General features: G+C 37.6%; 2 protein-coding genes across 5 annotated transcripts in view; one reads left to right on the forward strand and one right to left on the reverse strand.

Moving 5' to 3' along the window:
- Positions 1 to 3493, reverse strand: part of trim25l (tripartite motif containing 25, like) — a 44519-nt gene extending 41026 nt beyond the window's left edge. The window contains exons 1-2 of the mRNA XM_066665228.1: positions 2743 to 3493; positions 613 to 708 (exon numbers count right to left, since the gene is read on the reverse strand). Of these exons, the coding sequence (XP_066521325.1) occupies positions 613 to 708; positions 2743 to 3393 (747 nt within the window). The 5' untranslated portion in view covers positions 3394 to 3493. The remainder of the gene's footprint in view (positions 1 to 612; positions 709 to 2742) is intronic.
- Positions 3494 to 6701: 3208 nt separating this feature from the next.
- Positions 6702 to 11678, forward strand: unc50 (unc-50 homolog (C. elegans)). 4 transcript variants are annotated; one of them, XM_066665233.1, is made up of 6 exons: positions 6702 to 6827; positions 7745 to 8028; positions 8365 to 8485; positions 8583 to 8722; positions 8830 to 8937; positions 11220 to 11678. In XM_066665233.1, exons 2-6 carry the CDS (start codon positions 7749 to 7751, stop codon positions 11354 to 11356), a joined length of 786 nt encoding a protein of 261 aa, XP_066521330.1. In that variant the 5' UTR covers positions 6702 to 6827; positions 7745 to 7748; the 3' UTR covers positions 11357 to 11678. The 4 variants fall into 4 exon arrangements, with proteins under 4 accessions (XP_066521330.1, XP_066521329.1, XP_066521327.1 ...); XM_066665232.1 differs by having other exon boundaries at positions 6706 to 6827; positions 7748 to 8028; XM_066665230.1 differs by having other exon boundaries at positions 6731 to 6758; positions 7748 to 8028.
- Positions 11679 to 17533: the final 5855 nt, after the last annotated feature.

A 17533-nucleotide genomic window follows, 5' to 3' on the forward strand; every position in this document is an offset into this window, starting at 1 on the left:
TTTCTTTTATTTCTCCTCTTTATCTAAATACAAAATGTATCTAATTTAAGTTAGAAAAAAGTCAGAAAGTACCTAGTACAACCCCTTGGGCTGTTTTGTACCTTTCTGGCATGATTTTTTTTATTTTATCAAGGTATGTTTTCATACAGCATAATTTGTACAGCATTAAAATTTATTGTGCATAATAAATCTATTAGAGAGAGAAAGAAAAAAATAGAATCTCTCCAAAGATTCATCTTCACACATCATAATAGGAATTTTACTGACAACTAGTTGTTTAGATATGCCAGAGAATATATATATATATATATATATATATATATATATATCACTTTCATAAATATTATTCCTACTTTTGGTATTGTAAGGAAAACAACCACATAGGGAAGTGGAAATTTTCCATTTCCATCACAAAAACACAAATCTATTTAAGGTGCTTACAAACTAAATTACTCTAAATGACTGGTCTTGCTTGTCTGACAGCTCTGAAGGGTGTGTTAAGAACGTTTGGTTAATGTGTTTCTATTTGTGGACAATAAGCTTCAGGATGTGGTTTTGATCCCAAGGTGTACAAAAAATGTGTGGTGTGTTGTGTAAAGTTAAGTTGGATACCTTGAGAGTCTCTAGGACTTTCTTCATGTCTTTCAGCTCCCTCTCCCTCTCTTGGAGCCTTTGCTGGTTCTCTGTCTGAACTGCAGTCAGTGTTTTCTGAAGTCAAAACAGTGCTCTAGTAAATCACTCACAGCTTTTAAAACAACACAGTACAGATGTAAAATTTACACATTAAGTAACTTAAAACAAAGAAAATAAATATGTACTGTATCAGCTAACTGCCACCATTATAGATTTATGAGATTTACACCTGAATGTATCTCACATTTATCAGGGAGAATTCAACTTAAAACAAAAAAGATAAATGTGGAAAAACAGGAAAGTGGAATGTAATGCTGTTTCTGCATTGCATAACTGCTAACATTCTCTCTCTCTCTCTCTCTCTCTTTTTCTGTGCTGAAGTAATAGTGTAATCGTTGTCACCATGGTTATAAAACTATAAAACTGAGCAATTGGCCAACAGCACTTTGTGACAGGAGCCATTAGAATCAAAAATAAATTTCAAGCTTTAGCTGAAGCATGATATTAGATATCTACATCTAAAATGGATATTTTGTAGAAAATACATTAAAAAAATGAAAGTCCACCTTACTCTAACTCTTCTATTCACATTTATATTAATCACTCCCACATTAACAAACTAACAAGTACCTTAATGACTAACTAAAATTGTGTTATGTAGAAAATATCTGCTGTTATAAAATGAGATTAGATGAAAATACAAAGGAGAGTTTAGCCAAGTCACTTGATCTACATATACACCAACCAGTCACAACATTAAAACCACTGACATCTGAAATTAAAATGAAGATTATCTCATTATAATTCCATCTGGTGATGAGTAGATGGAATCAAGTGAGGGGATACAGTACGCAGAAAGTGATCAGTCCGTTTTTGAAGCTGATGTATGGAAACTGGACAAAAGGGCATGTGTAAGGACCTGAGCAACTTTGACAAGGGCCAAAATAGTGATGGCAAGATGACTGTGTAAGTGCATCTCCAAAATAGTAGGTGTTTTGTGTTTTGTACACAAAAGGATGAACAAATGAGACAGGGTCTTGTGAGCTCCAAGGCTCATTAACACTCTTGGAGTGCAAAGACTAATCTGTTCGGTGCAAGCCTCAAAAACAGAGCTCCTTTAACATAATTTCGAAAGCTGTGTCAATTTCTTTTTCCCGCTTAAATGGGCAGGGTGTATTTTGGGAGGAAAGCAAGCCTTCTGAGGCAGTATAATGCTCTGAACAATGTTCTGCTGGGATAACTTGGGTCCCAACATATTTTAAAACATACCAACTACCTAAATATTATTTCCTTATAATGCAGCCTGCCCTGCAAAAATAGTTCAGGAATGGTTTCAAAACATGATAAGAATTCCTGGTGTCAAATTCTTTTTCAAGGTTTACAAATTCCCTTGATCTCAGTGTAATCGTGCATCTGTAGAATGAGCTGATCCATGGAGTCTGCACCACACAATTAATAGGATTAAAGAGTCTGCTCCTTACTTCTTGATTCCAGATACCACAAGACAATTTCAGAGTTCTTGTGGTGTCCATGCCTTGACTGGATAGATTTGTTTTGGTGTCACAAAGAGGAGCATTATATGCAGGTTGTTTAATGTTATGGCTGATAGGCACTTTTTTTTTCTCAGTGTACACCTAAGGATTTCACGCCAGTATATTAAATAAGTTAATGTGACTCATGAGCAATGACCTGGTATATTTTTATCATGTATTTTCAGAGCACTCTTGTTTCAGTGTACTGGCTAATTTCTCAGATTTTTCATAATTCCTAGCATAACTCAGCATAACCGTGTTTTGATTCGCCACACAGTGTAAAATATACGTTTTGAGTTCTATATGTCATACATTGTGCTCAGATTTGTTGATATAATAACACCGAACTTTCTTTTTTTTATTTCTTTCTTTTATTTTTCATTTTTCTCCCACATTTCTCCTGTGTTTCATCAAATCTCTTGTTTTGCTGATGGTATTTTATAAGGAATTTAATTGAATCTCCATTTGATTTCTTGAGCCATCAAACAGGAGTACAATTTTTTATAATTGATACAATATTACTACATATTTATGATGAGTTGAGCTGTGGATACATGTTTGTGTTTGTAAGACCTACCTGTTTCTCAGTGCGTTCGGCCTGGGTAGACACACACTCGTGACCCTTATGCTGGTTACTTGTGCACAGCCAGCAGACATAAATGTGGCAGGAGCGGCAGTAGAACTCATGCAGATACTTGTGTTCAGGGCAGAGTTTTTGGGTTAAGTCTCCAGTTGGGCCAATTAACTCATGGTTCTTCAGCTTGACCTGAGTTTGATGAGTTTTTAGGTGAGTTTGGCAGAAAGATGCCATGCAAACCAGGCAGGTTTTTACAGCTGCTCTTGGCTCCTGGCACCGGTCACAGGGCACAGCTGAAGAGGGCAGCTGCTTTTGCTTTGATCCTATTCTTTGTTTGGTTTTGGCAGATTTGGCTGCTTGCTTGGCATTCCGGATGGATTCCCTGGCTGAGGAGCTGAGGTTCCCACTCCTGAGCTGCTCAACTGCTTCAGCTAGCATGGTGTTGCGACAGAGTTGAGGTCTAGGGCTGAAGGTTTGTCTGCATTCTGGGCAGCTGTACGTGTCACTCTTCTGTCCTTCCGTGCCCCAGTGGTCAGCAATGCACTCCATGCAGTAGCTGTGGCCACAAGGGATAGTGACTGGCTCAGTTGGTAAGTCCAGACAAATGGGGCAGTTAAACTGTTCCTCTGTCCACAAACGCCCACTGCTCATCTTGGGACAGTAAATATGGACTGAGTCAAGTTAAAATAAAAGGCAAATAGACACCGGTAAAAATATGAAGAAATAGGAGTGAAGAAACCTAAATAAAAAAAAATGTTAACAAATTGAAAAAAAAAAGCTACACCCAAAAAAGTTTAGAAGTTAATCCAAACAAACAAAACACAATGTAAAAAGGAATTGGAACAGGGCATACAACGAGATAACAACCAACAAAGAAGAAAAAATATACTGGAAATCAAATATGAAAATTATAGAAAATGAGAAGAAAAGAAAGACAGCTAATCCAAATGATAAGGATAAATCAGCTACTGTTGAAGTCCGTATACAGTGTGTAAAAAATTGCAGATGAAGAACTGAGTGAAGTGAAGAGATTTTGTCTCCTGACTCTTTAGGGGTGTGGCTTTACTCACTCAGCAGGTTCAGGGAGAAATACAGGTGTGAGTCAGCAACTCCCATTCCAGCATTCTTTTCTTTATCTGTTCAATCACTGCCCTATCACAAATAAGCCAGCTGAGGATGTGGTAAAATCATAGTTCTTGTCAGTATTTCATGCTCAAGCTAAAGAGAGAGTCTCACCTTTAGAAACAATCAACTGATGCACACACACACACACACACGCTTCTGGAAAGATGGTAGTTTTTACACACATACACTGTACAAACAAATATATTATGTCTAAAATTTGTTGAAATTCATTATAATTTGGTGGCTTAGTGGTTAGCATATTCACCTCTCAGCACTGGGATCTTTGGATCAAGTCCCATCTGGGTGGAGTTTCCATGTTCTTCTCTGTGTCTGAGTGGGTTTCCGCCAGGGTCTCCGGTTTCCTCCTACAGTCCAAAAACATGGATTCCACATCTTTTGCAATGTACATAGAAAAGCATTGCCAATCAAATAACATACCCTGCAGCAGCTTCCCCTGTGCATAAAAGCACCATTCCTAATGTCAAATGTCAGCTAGAGAGGTATAAATCTCTCTAACCTGTGGAGCATTGGAACACTTCTCTGGAGTAATGGAGCACAATTGGGATGACTTGCAGTATTGTTTTAGTACCTGACCTTGCTAAATTTTATGGGTTTAAATTCAATCATTCAGCAATGAGAAAGTAGTTTATTTAACCTTAAGATGGGCAACATAGAGTAGCACAAAATGCTATGTGAATGTGGACAAAGATGTCTTCACAGAGAATTTATATAGGTAGTTTATTCCTATTTTTATGCTTGAGAAACTGGTCTCCTCTGTCCCCAGATGTCTGTTGAGTGTTGTAAGAAGAAGGGGGGATGCCACCCAGTGGTAAAAAATGGCCTTGTCTCAACCTTTTTGGGATTTGTTAACGCCATGAAATTTTGAAACAACATATTTTTCCCTTAAAATTATACATTCTCTCAGTTTAAACTTTTGATCTGTGATTTGTGTTCTATTTCATTCCTAATTCACACATTAAGCCCCTAGCTAAAAGATTTACAGGGCAATTTGATAATAGAAGGAAAGCATGTTGTAGGGTTGTGTCACTTCCTGCATGGTGACACCAAAGCTCATCAGTGTAAGATTCCATTAAAGGAACTCCAACCGCCCCCAATGTAGATGTTTTCCTACCTGATAAACGTGGTTCAGGTTGTAAGGCCCCTGTTTTTAGAACACAAATTGTAGCCCCAGTGTCAACTAAATAATGTACAATTTGGCCCGCAATTTGTAATTCAATTGTTGGCAAGGCCGAAGGTTTTGTTAGAAGCATTTGAAAATATAAAACGATCTTACCAGTATCCAGATGTGTGTGTGTGTTGTGTGTTTCGATCCTTGTATGATTCATCCCTCCTCTCCCTCAAAGTGTGTGTCTCTTGCTGGTTGGTTCTCAGGACAATTAACAGAGATGTGTCCCATTTCGTTACACTTGTTTTGAGCGAAGTCTCTGAAGCCAGCGCCACCTTTTCCTCACCCTCTTCCTCTTCTTTCCCCTCTAAAACCAGTTTTTGCTGCCTCCAGCACAGCACACTGCAGTTGATGCTGCTCCTTTTCTTTCATTTGTTGTCCTTTCTTCACCTTCTCATTCAGTCTCTTTTCGACATGCACTGTAAAGGCCAGGATGATCTGTAGTCTTCCTGAGTTCACTTCCACACAATTATCTCTCACCTTTGTCTGAATGCCTGGTTTCAAACCACTTAGGAATTATTCTTTTAAGTGGCATTCCAACAGGTTTCTGAAGTCCAGCGTGAGCTTCGTGGATTCATACCAGTTCATGCAGATAATCAGCGACAGTTTGTCCTTCTTTCTGCTTGCACTGATTCAGTTTGCCCAGATTCAGTCTAACTGGAAAGGTTGCTTCAATTCTTGTATAGAGGGCAGCCACTGCGACTTCATAGGGTGATCCAGGGTGCCCTCCATACTGTATGTCTGAGGGAAAATGGAAGATTCCCTTGTACTTTAGTCCATTCCAGTTTCATCTTGTGTGCACATGCCTTTGTCAGTGAATGGGAAACAGAAGGTTTCCACCCATTCACAAAAAGCCTCAGCTTGACTACGAACTTTGGTCCTCCCTCTGAAATTGGAGGGAGATCTTCATATACAGTCTTTGTCTTCCATTGTCCATGGTCTGAAAACATAAATTGCCCCATTAGGCCCTATCTCCTGGATACTCCGCATTTGAAGCAAGATCCCTTGGGCTTTCCTGATTGCATGCAGTGGAAGGAGGTCTTTCTGCTGCTTTCTCTTTTCTGCTTCTTTCTTATATATAAATATGTACAAGTGTTAAGGATTTAAACCTAACAGAGCATTTGCAATCAGAAAGTACTTTATTTCACTTTAAGGTGGTCATCATACAATAGCACAGAGTACTATGTGAATGTGGACAAAGAAGATGTTTTCACAGAGAGTTTATATAGGTAGTTTATACGTCATAAACATAAGATAATCACTCTAAGTCTCTGCAAGCTTAGTTTCCTTAGAGACATCCCCGTTTGATATACAAGATGAAGAACAGAATGTTTGTTTAATAAAGCACTGACCTCGAACTGATATACACTTTGTGGGTACTGTTGACAATTAGAAATGAATATGCAGACAAAACAAGCAAACAGGGTCTTTCAGCAGAGACATATAACAACATAAAAACTTCCATACACAAACCAGTTTCTCTTTTGTCGTTTTCTGTTAATAAACGACAATTGTTTTGCCGTTACAGATTTTTTGTAATCTGTAAAGTAGTACAGATCAGTAAAAACCCATTGTTGTCTTAAAGTCGGTAACAGGACTACAAATCCCATCCTACTTTGGGACTACAATGACAGCGTAATTACGTTGATGACGCCAGACGTGGCTACGTGTTCCGATTACATAGAGGAAGCAGGAGAATGCGGAGGTAAATTTGGAGTTGAGTTAAAAAGGGGCAGTTTTGTCCGATATCTGTGGAGGTACTACTAAAAGAAAGGTGTGTATAAGCTTTGTACTTAGGTTGTGTAAATAAATAGGAGTTGAGTTTATCATGAACATTGCGTTTGTGATTAGAATATAAAATGTAAAGGCCCAGTTATTAATAGAAAACACTGACACTCACCGTGTATATTAGTAACAAATGTGCGTTTTTTAAAGTCTAATAATCGTGTTTGGAAAGGACCTCCCCTTCAAATTCAAGGCTTTTATTTAAAATTCCACATATCTAGTCTCTGCTCTTCGTAGATATCTGTTTACATAGGATAAACTCGAAGAGTTGCTTTGGAACATAAGGTATGGGTTTTAGTAAATATTTAAATGCATGTTGTTTTACTAACTTGAAAAATGAGCTGTTTTCATAGTCTTGTGGGCAGAAGTCCAGCACAGTATAGTTATTTTCCAGATCTGATTATCACAAATCCAATAATACTGTACTCTATCTCTCTAAAACCAGATATAATAACAAATATTAAACTATTACTTAAGTAATAGTTTAATACTTGTAATTATGTACACTCTGGCCATTAAAAACTTCTTCCTAGAAGCTCAGTGTTGTGCTTTGCAGGTCACTGCAATCTGTCACACAGCAGGTATCAGTGTGCTGATGCCAGTACTGCAGAAAATTACAAGATAGAAAAACAAGAGCTAGAAATACCTGGATTAGTACAGGAGAGAACTGTAAAATATTAGTAGACACTTGCCATAAAATATTTCAGCCCATTATCCCTTGCTCACCTAAAATTTGTCCCAAATGTATAGTGCGGTCATTTTGAAGCTGTAAATTTAAGGTAAAATACTTTCTAGTGTTCCTTTAAAGCACTCCTTCAGAAAGTATTATTTAGCTGATTCAAAGCATATCATGTTTGTCTAGCCTGTTAATCTTCCTGTATTAACATAAAATTTCTTGTTCTGAAGCAGTATGTTGCCCATGACCACATCCTCCTCCCAGAGGCAGGACAATGACAGTATGAATTCACGGGATGCAGCTCGACACACAGCTAGTGCAAAGCGTTACAAATATCTACGCAGACTCCTGCACTTTAAACAGATGGATTTTGAGTTTGCCATGTGGCAGATGCTTTACCTTTTTACATCACCACAGAGAGTTTACCGCAACTTTCACTACCGAAAACAGACCAAAGACCAGTGGGCACGGGATGACCCAGCTTTTCTTGTGTTACTCAGCATCTGGCTCTGTGGTTAGTATTTAGAGTATCTATACTGGGTATTGCAATAAATGGGGGTTTATGTCCTTTTTATAATCACATTTAAAAACAATGAAAACTTAAACTGTACATAAATAGGGAAAATACAGTAATGTTTTGACTGAATGTGTGAAGCAGAATATGTTTTTGTCTGATATAAGTAAAATGGACACAACTAAATTAAACCTCTAGGTTTAGAATTATTTCATGTTCACAGTGAAAGTTCTGCATTTTACTGTTTTTGTAGTACAAGATTACACTCTCCTAAAATACAAAAAATACTACATACACCGAATAATACTGATTTCTTTGTGTTGATTTTCTCTGAAGTCTCCACAGTGGGCTTTGGCCTGGTTTTGGATATGGGCATTGTGGAGACATTTAAACTGCTACTGTGGGTGGTTTTTATTGACTGCATTGGAGTGGGGCTGCTCCTTTCCACACTCATGTGGTGAGGTTCAATATTATGAGTACTTCCAATATATTCCACAATATTATACAACATAATCTTGTTGAATGATTCTTAATCTGTGTGTTTTGTGTTTTAGGATTATCACTAATAAATACCTCATGAAGCATGATAGTAAAGATTACGATGTGGAGTGGGGATATGCTTTTGATGTTCATCTAAATGCCTTCTACCCTCTGTTGGTCATTTTACATTTTCTTCAGCTGTTTTTCATCAACCGTGAGTAGTCATTAGATGAATTAAATACATAAACTCATGTATGGTCATTCTGTTCAGCTGTGTAATCAAATTCTGTGTCCTTTTAACCCGTTTCTTTTTTTAAACAGACGTTGTAGTCATAAACTCAGATGGGTTCCTGGCATATTTTGTGGGTGATACATTGTGGCTCATTGCCATTGGCTACTACATTTACATTACATTCCTTGGCTACAGTGGTAAGTGCATGAAAATCCATTGAACCAGTCCTGTGCAACACAGAGAACAGAAAACTCAAACTAATATTCTCTGAACATGTTACAATAAAATATGTAACGAATGACATAATCAGAGTCAGCATTACTGCATAATGTGGCAATGTAATGTTATGGAAGGTTAATCAAATTGTCATTTTGCACAAATCTACCACATTCTGCCATTTTCAAATGGTTTTATGCTGTGTGTGAAGGATTGTACGTGACATGCGTTTCTGCGCTATCCTTAGCTTTCAAACACATAAATAAAAAAGGGGTAACCTTTTATATTTAACAACATGGTAGTTCTGTTGTTATCACAATGTATAGGAAATACATTTTGTTATATGTTAACAATATATGGGGAAGTATACAGGATTATTAGATGAAGAAATAAAATAAGACGCAGAGCCTAAAATGAAAACGGCTCTGCATGGACTCGCTAGCACCTGTGTATGTGATTAATGATGGGAATTCTGACTCTTTTTGGTGAACCAAAATCATTTTACTCAGCTCACCCAGAAGTGCTGATTCTTTAGCTCCCAAGTGGCTCTTCATTATACCATGGAAGAGAAAATCACATGAATGAATGGCTCTAGGACAGGAGTCTGCAAATAGGACCTGCAGCTTTTCACAAAGAGAGAGTCTACACTCAAAAGACACATGAAAGTTATATCGTAGTAGTGAATTTTCAAGAACACATGAATATTAATTTGTTTTTGTACACTGCTAGCTGGTGAAATTACAGGCTTAATGATGTGCACTGTGTTAGATACAATTGGGTAATGCTAATTTTCATGGCGTCACTTTTTATGCCAATAATAGAGGGCACAAAAACACACGTGAAAACATAAATGAAAACAAGTGAAAACATAAATGATAAATGTGCACATTTAAATATTTTGCACACAAAAGCACAAGGTGAAAAATATAAACTATAGACTCAGCCAGGTTAGATAGCAAGGAAAGTGTACTTATAAACAGGTTACACATTTTGAAACTTGAATTTCTTTTTAATTTCTTATACTTCTGCTATCGCCATACAGAGTTCTTGTTGTTCTTCGTCCCTTTAATAAATATATATTAAAAGTGAAGTAATCGTTTTGAGTGTGTATGTATGTATTTAAATAAATAAACAATTTACTACAGCTGTAAGGTGCTGGAACAGCTTTCAAAAAGAGCATTGAAAGTACTTGAAATGTGTTAGAATTTGACCTTAGAAAAACTATATTAACCCCTAGTTGTATATTTTAAAATCATGATAGTATCTTTAAACATCTTTTTGCATTCAATTTTATGCAAATGTTTATGGGCTCCTATAAAGTTAACATTTGGAGTTGCATTGTTTAGTGATGTGTCCAGATAAAGAGAGGCGACTTGGCCAAATATTTTATCATGATAAATGTTTCTATATTGATCAATCTCAATATTAATTACCGTATGAATGTTCAAACACAGTTTTAAAACACATCCAAAATACACCAAATGTTCATTATTTACAATATTAAAATTTATATGATTAGGATATAAATAGTATGTAAATTACTCAAGTCCACAAGGAAGAATTTCACTGAGACAATGTAAATCATTTTGATTACCCTCCCCGGAAACTCCCTTGGAACATAATTTTATTACCATTAAAAAGGAATGTATCTTGTGTCATGAATAAATTCTCTCTTAAAAATAGAGATAGTAGGTGAATTAAGAAGATAAAAAATAAACACACCTCCTACAAATTTCTAAAACTACTAGTGCACCGTGCTCTTGCAACTAAGTAAAAACATTTAGAATGAACAATTCTTCAACTTGGAAAGTTTCTGACTTTGAGTTCTGACAGGTGGCCGTCATACCTGATCACGCCTCACACCATAAGCTTACAGTAAATTGATGTGCAGACAAATTAAGCCCCAAACAGAGAGAACAGGAAATTTAATGTATGTAATGAACATATTTTTAATTAATACACACAAGTGCTTCACATGTACATACAATCTCATGCATTAGTTTACCATAATAGCATTGAGTAAATGCACCTGATAGTGTGCTGCATGATCATGCTGCTTCCATTGGCAGTGCTAGCAAGGAATAGAAATTATTGTGTTTTGATTTTAAAGCTCTGTTGCACATTGTTATCAAGCAAAATTAATCATGAAAGTAATTGAGATTGTTTTATTGCAAAGTCAAAAAATAATTGAAACCTTTCTTTTCTTTAAAACAGAAATGAAACTAATCTTGGTTCCATTTCTCCATCTCTGTCTCTTTTTTAGCACTGCCTTTTCTGAAGAACACCGTCATTCTTCTCTACCCTTTCGCTCTGCTTGGACTTCTTTACATTCTCTCCATCAGTCTGGGTTGGAACTTCACTCGAGGCCTATGCAGGTTCTATACGTATAGAGTCAATTAAGTGGCACTTCTACACATGTTTAAACCAAAAGTTGTTTCAGCCTGGATTCTGCAGTTTTGAAAGACTTGTGAATTTAACTTTCACTCCTTGGACTTTGTCTCCTTGTCTGTCATTATATATATTGTAAATAACAATTTGATTGTAGATACAACAGACGTGGAGGAACACAGAATATGTATTGTTCTTTTAATTTGATATTCTTTACTCTTAAGAACTCTTTAGAAATGGAAAAGAGTGAAGTCTTTCTTGAGTTGAATGAATCATGGATATGTGATGGATATTCTTTGAATATGTTTCACGATTCTCTACCAGAACAATTTCAATAAACATTTTTTTTTAATGTACAACATAGCTTAATGAGTAGAATGATTTTTAATGGATGCTCATTTGTTTGCTAACAGAATTAAAAGAAAAATTATACCAGTATCACTTTAAAATAAGACTACACTTATAGGTAGTTAGTATATAAGTTGTTTATAAATTGTTTAAAAAATGTTTATTACATTTTTTAAACAATTTATAAACAACTTACAAAGAACTTTTTAATGAGTTCAAACAGATTAGATCAACTGTTGACAGTTTGATTAAAAATGGCAATACAGGTTTGTGCATTATTGATTCAGAATATGCCTTTTTTTTAACAGATTGATGTTTATTATTTCATTTGATTATGTCATATGATAATACATTCACTATGAATGTGTATGTCAAGGAAAAAAACAGTGTGCTACATTTTTCAAGAAAATCAGGCAATAGAAAACCTCAGCTTTGTCCTATATTGGAGAAGTAATGTCAACCCATAACCCTTCAACAGCATGATGAGCTGTTCTGTCAGGATTATCGGCAGGGCGAGAAGAGAACATTTGTTCATACATTTAGATTGTTTACAGACATTCTCTTAAGCAATACATTACAAAAGTTACAACAACAAGTAAGAACAACCCTTAGACTAGCCATAACTTACTGATTAGTAACATGTAGCCCTGTTAACGTGCAGTCTATGTCCATTTCTGTTTATCATCATATGGTCTTGATCACTTGTATATATGTGGTCTGTCCCAAAACCTAGTGAGCTGCCTAGGTAGGCACTGACTCTGTAGACAGCTATATGAGTATACAATGGTCGTCTGTCCTCATGAAGCAGATTATTGAAATTTTGTCATGACTTGTTCCTGCCCACCGTACGCAACCAGCGTTTGTTTTTGTTTTGTTTTTTTTACCTCCGTGGCTAGTGTCGCCTCAGTGTTTCAGCGCAGTGGATTCTAATCTTTCAGGGTTTATAATGATTTTAATTATTGTTGCTCTGGGAGAAGGGTGAAATGGATGGGAGTTGTTCTGGCATTGCATCTTGGGGTTGCCTTTGGAGGTTGGGGGGCATTGCAGGTTCGGCAAATAGAGACTACAGCTCATCTGTTGATGCATGATAGTCTTTTGTCACTTTCCACCACAGCTCTAATCGACTTGACTCTACACAGCTCGGCTCGACACACTTAAAGTTGGCTTTCCACTGGCAGGCTCCTGCATGAAATGGACCCGGTGACATTGCAAAACGTCCTTTCTCTAACAAGAATCACTGGCCTTTCAAGAACCACAGCAGCAGCGGATATGTTAGGCACTATTTACTTAACATGTATTCGTGTGTTGTTATTGTTTTTTGGACTGAACACGGCTCTGCACACCAGTTCTCACAGATCAGTTTAACTTGTTGCATATTCAGCTTTCACAGGAAATTTTTGTCAAAACATTTTAAGGTAAAGTTATGAGCTGCCATTGTGAGTCTGATAAAAATAAATGTGAAAGCTGCTGTAATTTAAAAGATTTTACAAGCAGCAAGTTTGTGCTGGATTTGAATGAGCTCTGCATTTGGTGGTGATTGGCATTGCTCTGGCCAATCAGTGCTCTGCAGGGTTTACACATCACCATTTAGTACCTACTTGGCACGATTGGAACCCAAAGCTAGCTGGGATTGAAAACCTTCACGGTTCCAGGGACTAGGTACCAGATTTGGCCAGTGGAAAAGCAAAAGAGCTTTGCTGAGTCGAGTAGAGTCATGTAGGTTCTATGCAGTGGAAAAGTGCCATGTGATCACCAGAATCTGTTTCTGATCACACAGCTGCAACTGTCCAAATGCTCTTGATTGGAGGGACACTCTCAACCCAGGAGTAATATTGATGTATGTAAAATTAAAATTAACACCACTGTGACTGATACATATCTAACATTACCATAAACACTACTGCGAACATCAGCACAAACAACACCTTCAACATGACCATGAAAACCATTCTGAACACTACTATGAAACACCTTTAACACCAACATCATCACCACCACTGTCAACAGCATCATCAACACTGTCTTGTAAGTGTCACTGTTGTACTGAGAATGGAGAACTCATGGTGGTTTCTTTCCACTGTCGGACGGGATAGACTGACAAACTGTGCAGCAACAGATGGGCTAGAGTGCGTAACTGTAGCTCTACAAAATAGCCACAGAGTAGCTACAAGCTACATACAGGTGCTGGACTTAGAATATCATGAAAACGTTGATTTATTTCAGTAATTCCATTCAAATAGTGAAACTTGTATAATATACTCATTACAACTAATGAAAACCCCAAATTCAGTATCTCAGACAATTAGAATATTGTGAAAAGGTTCAATATTTTAGACACCTGGTGCTACACTCATCAGCTAACTAACTCAAAACACCTGCTCAACTGACTTAAAGGTCACTCCACCAGCGCTGCTGCGGCAATATGGTTTCTGACACTTCTGGTGAGTAACAGTTGGATTGTTGTAAATTGATCTGTTTATAACCGTCCTTCACGATATGAACTGCTTAAGAACAAAAGTAAGATTTGGAATTTTGCAAGACTATTTTAGGACCATTATTATTTACATTATACATGTTGCCGTTAGGCACAGTTATAAGAAACCATGACATTAACTCCCACTGTTACGCAGATGACACAAAATTGTACATATCAGCCAAGCCTGATGACAAACACAGATTAAAGAAAATAGGGGACTGTGTAAAAGATGTAAAAGGCTGGATGTTATGTAATGTTCTGTATTGTATCTTGTTTGTGCTCCCCTTGTCATGTGACTGTTACCCCTGTCACGTGTCTTAATTAGTGCCCAGGTGTTTCTTGTTTGTGTTGTCTTGATATAGGCCTTGTCTGTGTTTTATGGTTGTGGGTCATTGTTGATGTGGTTGTATGTATGCTAGTTGTGCTTCATGTCTGTCTTGCCAAATGATATCTAGTTCTATATTTAAAGCCTTGTGTATAGCCTTGCCCTGTGTTTAGCCACTTTGTTCTGTATAGTCCTTGTTTAGCTGTGTTTAGCATTTAGCCCTTGTGTTTAGCTTCCTTCTCTCTAGTTTCCTTTTAGTTATTGTTAATAAAGTCTCCTGCATTTACCTCCTTCCCTTGCTCCTTGAACGCTCCTACACACCCCACATTATTACACTCTCCGTCTAGTTCTGTAGACCTTACACAAGCAGGGCAAGACACAAAAGGTCATTGCTAAAGAAGCTGGATGTTCACAGAGCTGTGTCTAAGCATATTAATAGAGAGACAAAGGGAAGGAAAAGATGTGGAAGAAAAAGTGTACACGCAGTAGGCATAACTGCAGCCTGCAGAGCATTGTAAAACAAAACCCATTAAAAAATGTCGGGGAGACTCACAAAGGCTGGACTACAGCTGGAGTCAGTGCTTCATGCACGTATGCAGACGTATGCAAGATATGGGTTTCAGCTGTCACATTCCTTGTGTCAAGGCACTTGTGTCAGAAGCGTCTTGTCTGGGCTAAAGGCAAAAAGGACTGGACTGCTGCTGAGTGGTCCAAATTATGCTCTCTGATGAAAGTAAATTTTGCATTTCCTTTGGAAAGGCAGAGGAGGAGAGGCACAGAATCCATGTTGCTTGAGGTCCAGTGTAAAATTTCCACAGTCAGTGATGGGTTGGGGTGGCATGTCATCTGCTGGTGTTGGTCCACTGTGTTTTCTGAGGTCCAAGGTCAACGTAGTCGTCTACCAGAAAGTTTTAGAGCACTTCATGCTTCCTGCTGCTGACCAACTTTATGGTGATGCAGATTTCATTTTCCAACAGGACCTGCACACAGTGCCACAGCTACCAGTACCTGGTTTAAGGACCATGGTATCCCTGTTCTTAATTGGCCAGCAAATTCTCCTGACCTTAACCCCATGGAAAATCGATGGGGTATTGTAAAGAGGAAGATGCAATATGCCAGACTCAACAATGCTGAAGAGCTGAAGGCCACTATCAGAGCAACCTGGGGTCTCATAGCAACTGAGCAGTGCCACAGGCTGATTGACTCCATGCCACAACGCATTGCTGCAGTATTTGAGGCAAAGGGAGCCCCAAAGTATTGAGTGCTGTACATGTTCATAATTTTCAGTTGGCCAGAATTTCTAAAAATAATTTTTTTGCATTGGTCTTAAGTAATATTCAAATTTTCTGAGAATTTTTCTTTTGGGGTTTTCATTAGTTGTCAGTTATAATCATCAAATGTAAAGAAATAGAAACTTGAAATATATCAGTCTGTGTGTAATGAATGAGTATAATATACAAGTTTCACTTTTTGAATGTAATTACTGAAATAAATCAACTTTTTCATGATCTTCTAATTTTATGACCAGCACCTGTAATGTACAGTGCCTTGCGAAAGTATTCGGCCCCCTTGAACTTTTCAATCTTTTGTCACATTTCAGGCTTCAAACATAAAGATATAAAATTTAATTTTTTTGTGAAGAATCAACAACATATGGGACACAATCGTGATGTGGAATAAAATTTATTGGATTTAACAAATAAAAAACTGAAAAGTGGGGTGTGCAATATTATTCTGCCCCTTTACTTTCAGTGCAGCAAACTCCAGAAGTTCAGTAAGGATCTCTGAATGATCCAATGTTGTCGCAAATGACTGATGATGATTAATAGAATCCACCTGTGTGTAATCATGTCTTGTATAAATGCACCTGCTCTGTGATAATCTCAGGGTTCTGTTGAAAGAGAACATCATGAACATCAGAGAGCATCATGAAGACCAAGGAACACAACAGGCAGATCCGAGATACTGTTGTGGAGATGTTTAAAGCCGGATTTGGATATAAAAATCAAAGATGCAGCCAAGAGGTCCATGATCACTCTGGATGAACTGCAGAGATCTACAGCTGAGGTGGGAGAGTCTGTCCATAGGACAACAATCAGTCGTACACTGCACAAATCTGGCCTTTATGGAAGAGTGGCAAGAAGAAAGCCATTTCTCAAAGATATCCATAAAAAGTCTCGTTTAAAGTTTGCCACAAGCCACCTGAGAGACACACCAAACATGTGGAAGTAGGTGCTCTGGTCAGATGAAACCAAAATTGAACTGTTTGGCCACAATGCAAAACGATATGTTTGGCATAAAAGCAACACAGCTCATCACCCTGAACACACCATCCCCACTGTCAAACATGGTGGTGGCAGCATCATGGTTTGGGCCTGCTTTTCGTCAGCAGGGACAGGGAAGATGGTCAAAATTGATGGGAAGGTGGATGGGGCCAAATATAGGACCATTCTGGAAGAAAATCTATTGGAGTCTGCAAGAGACCTGAGACTGGGAAGGAGATTTATCTTCCAACAAGATAATGATCCAAAACATAAAGCCAAATCTACAATGGAATGGTTCACAAATAAATGTATCCAGGTGTTGGAATGGCCAAGTCAAAGTCCAGGCCTGAATCCAATCGAGAATCTGTGGAAAGAGCTGAAGACTGCTGTTCACAAACGCTCTCCATCCAACCTCACTGAGCTTGAGCTGTTTTGCAAGGAAGAATGGGCAAGAATTTCAGTTTCTCTATGTGCAAAACTGATAGAGACATACCCCAAGCGACTCGCAGCTGTAATTGCAGCAAAAGGTGGCGCTACAAAGTATTAACGCAAGGGGGCCGAATAATATTGCACGCCCCACTTTTCAGTTTATTTATTTAAAAAGTTTGACACATCCAATAAATTTCATTCCACTTCCCGATTGTGTCCCACTTGTTGTTGATTCTTCACAAAAAATTACAATTTTATATCTTTATGTTTGAAGCCTGAAATGTGGCAAAAGGTTGAAAAGTTCAATTTCAGGGCCGAATACTTTCACAAGGCAGTGTACATACAGC

The sequence above is a fragment of the Hoplias malabaricus genome, chromosome 3, assembly GCF_029633855.1.
Source record: "Hoplias malabaricus isolate fHopMal1 chromosome 3, fHopMal1.hap1, whole genome shotgun sequence".
NCBI classification, from domain to species: domain Eukaryota; kingdom Metazoa; phylum Chordata; class Actinopteri; order Characiformes; family Erythrinidae; genus Hoplias; species Hoplias malabaricus.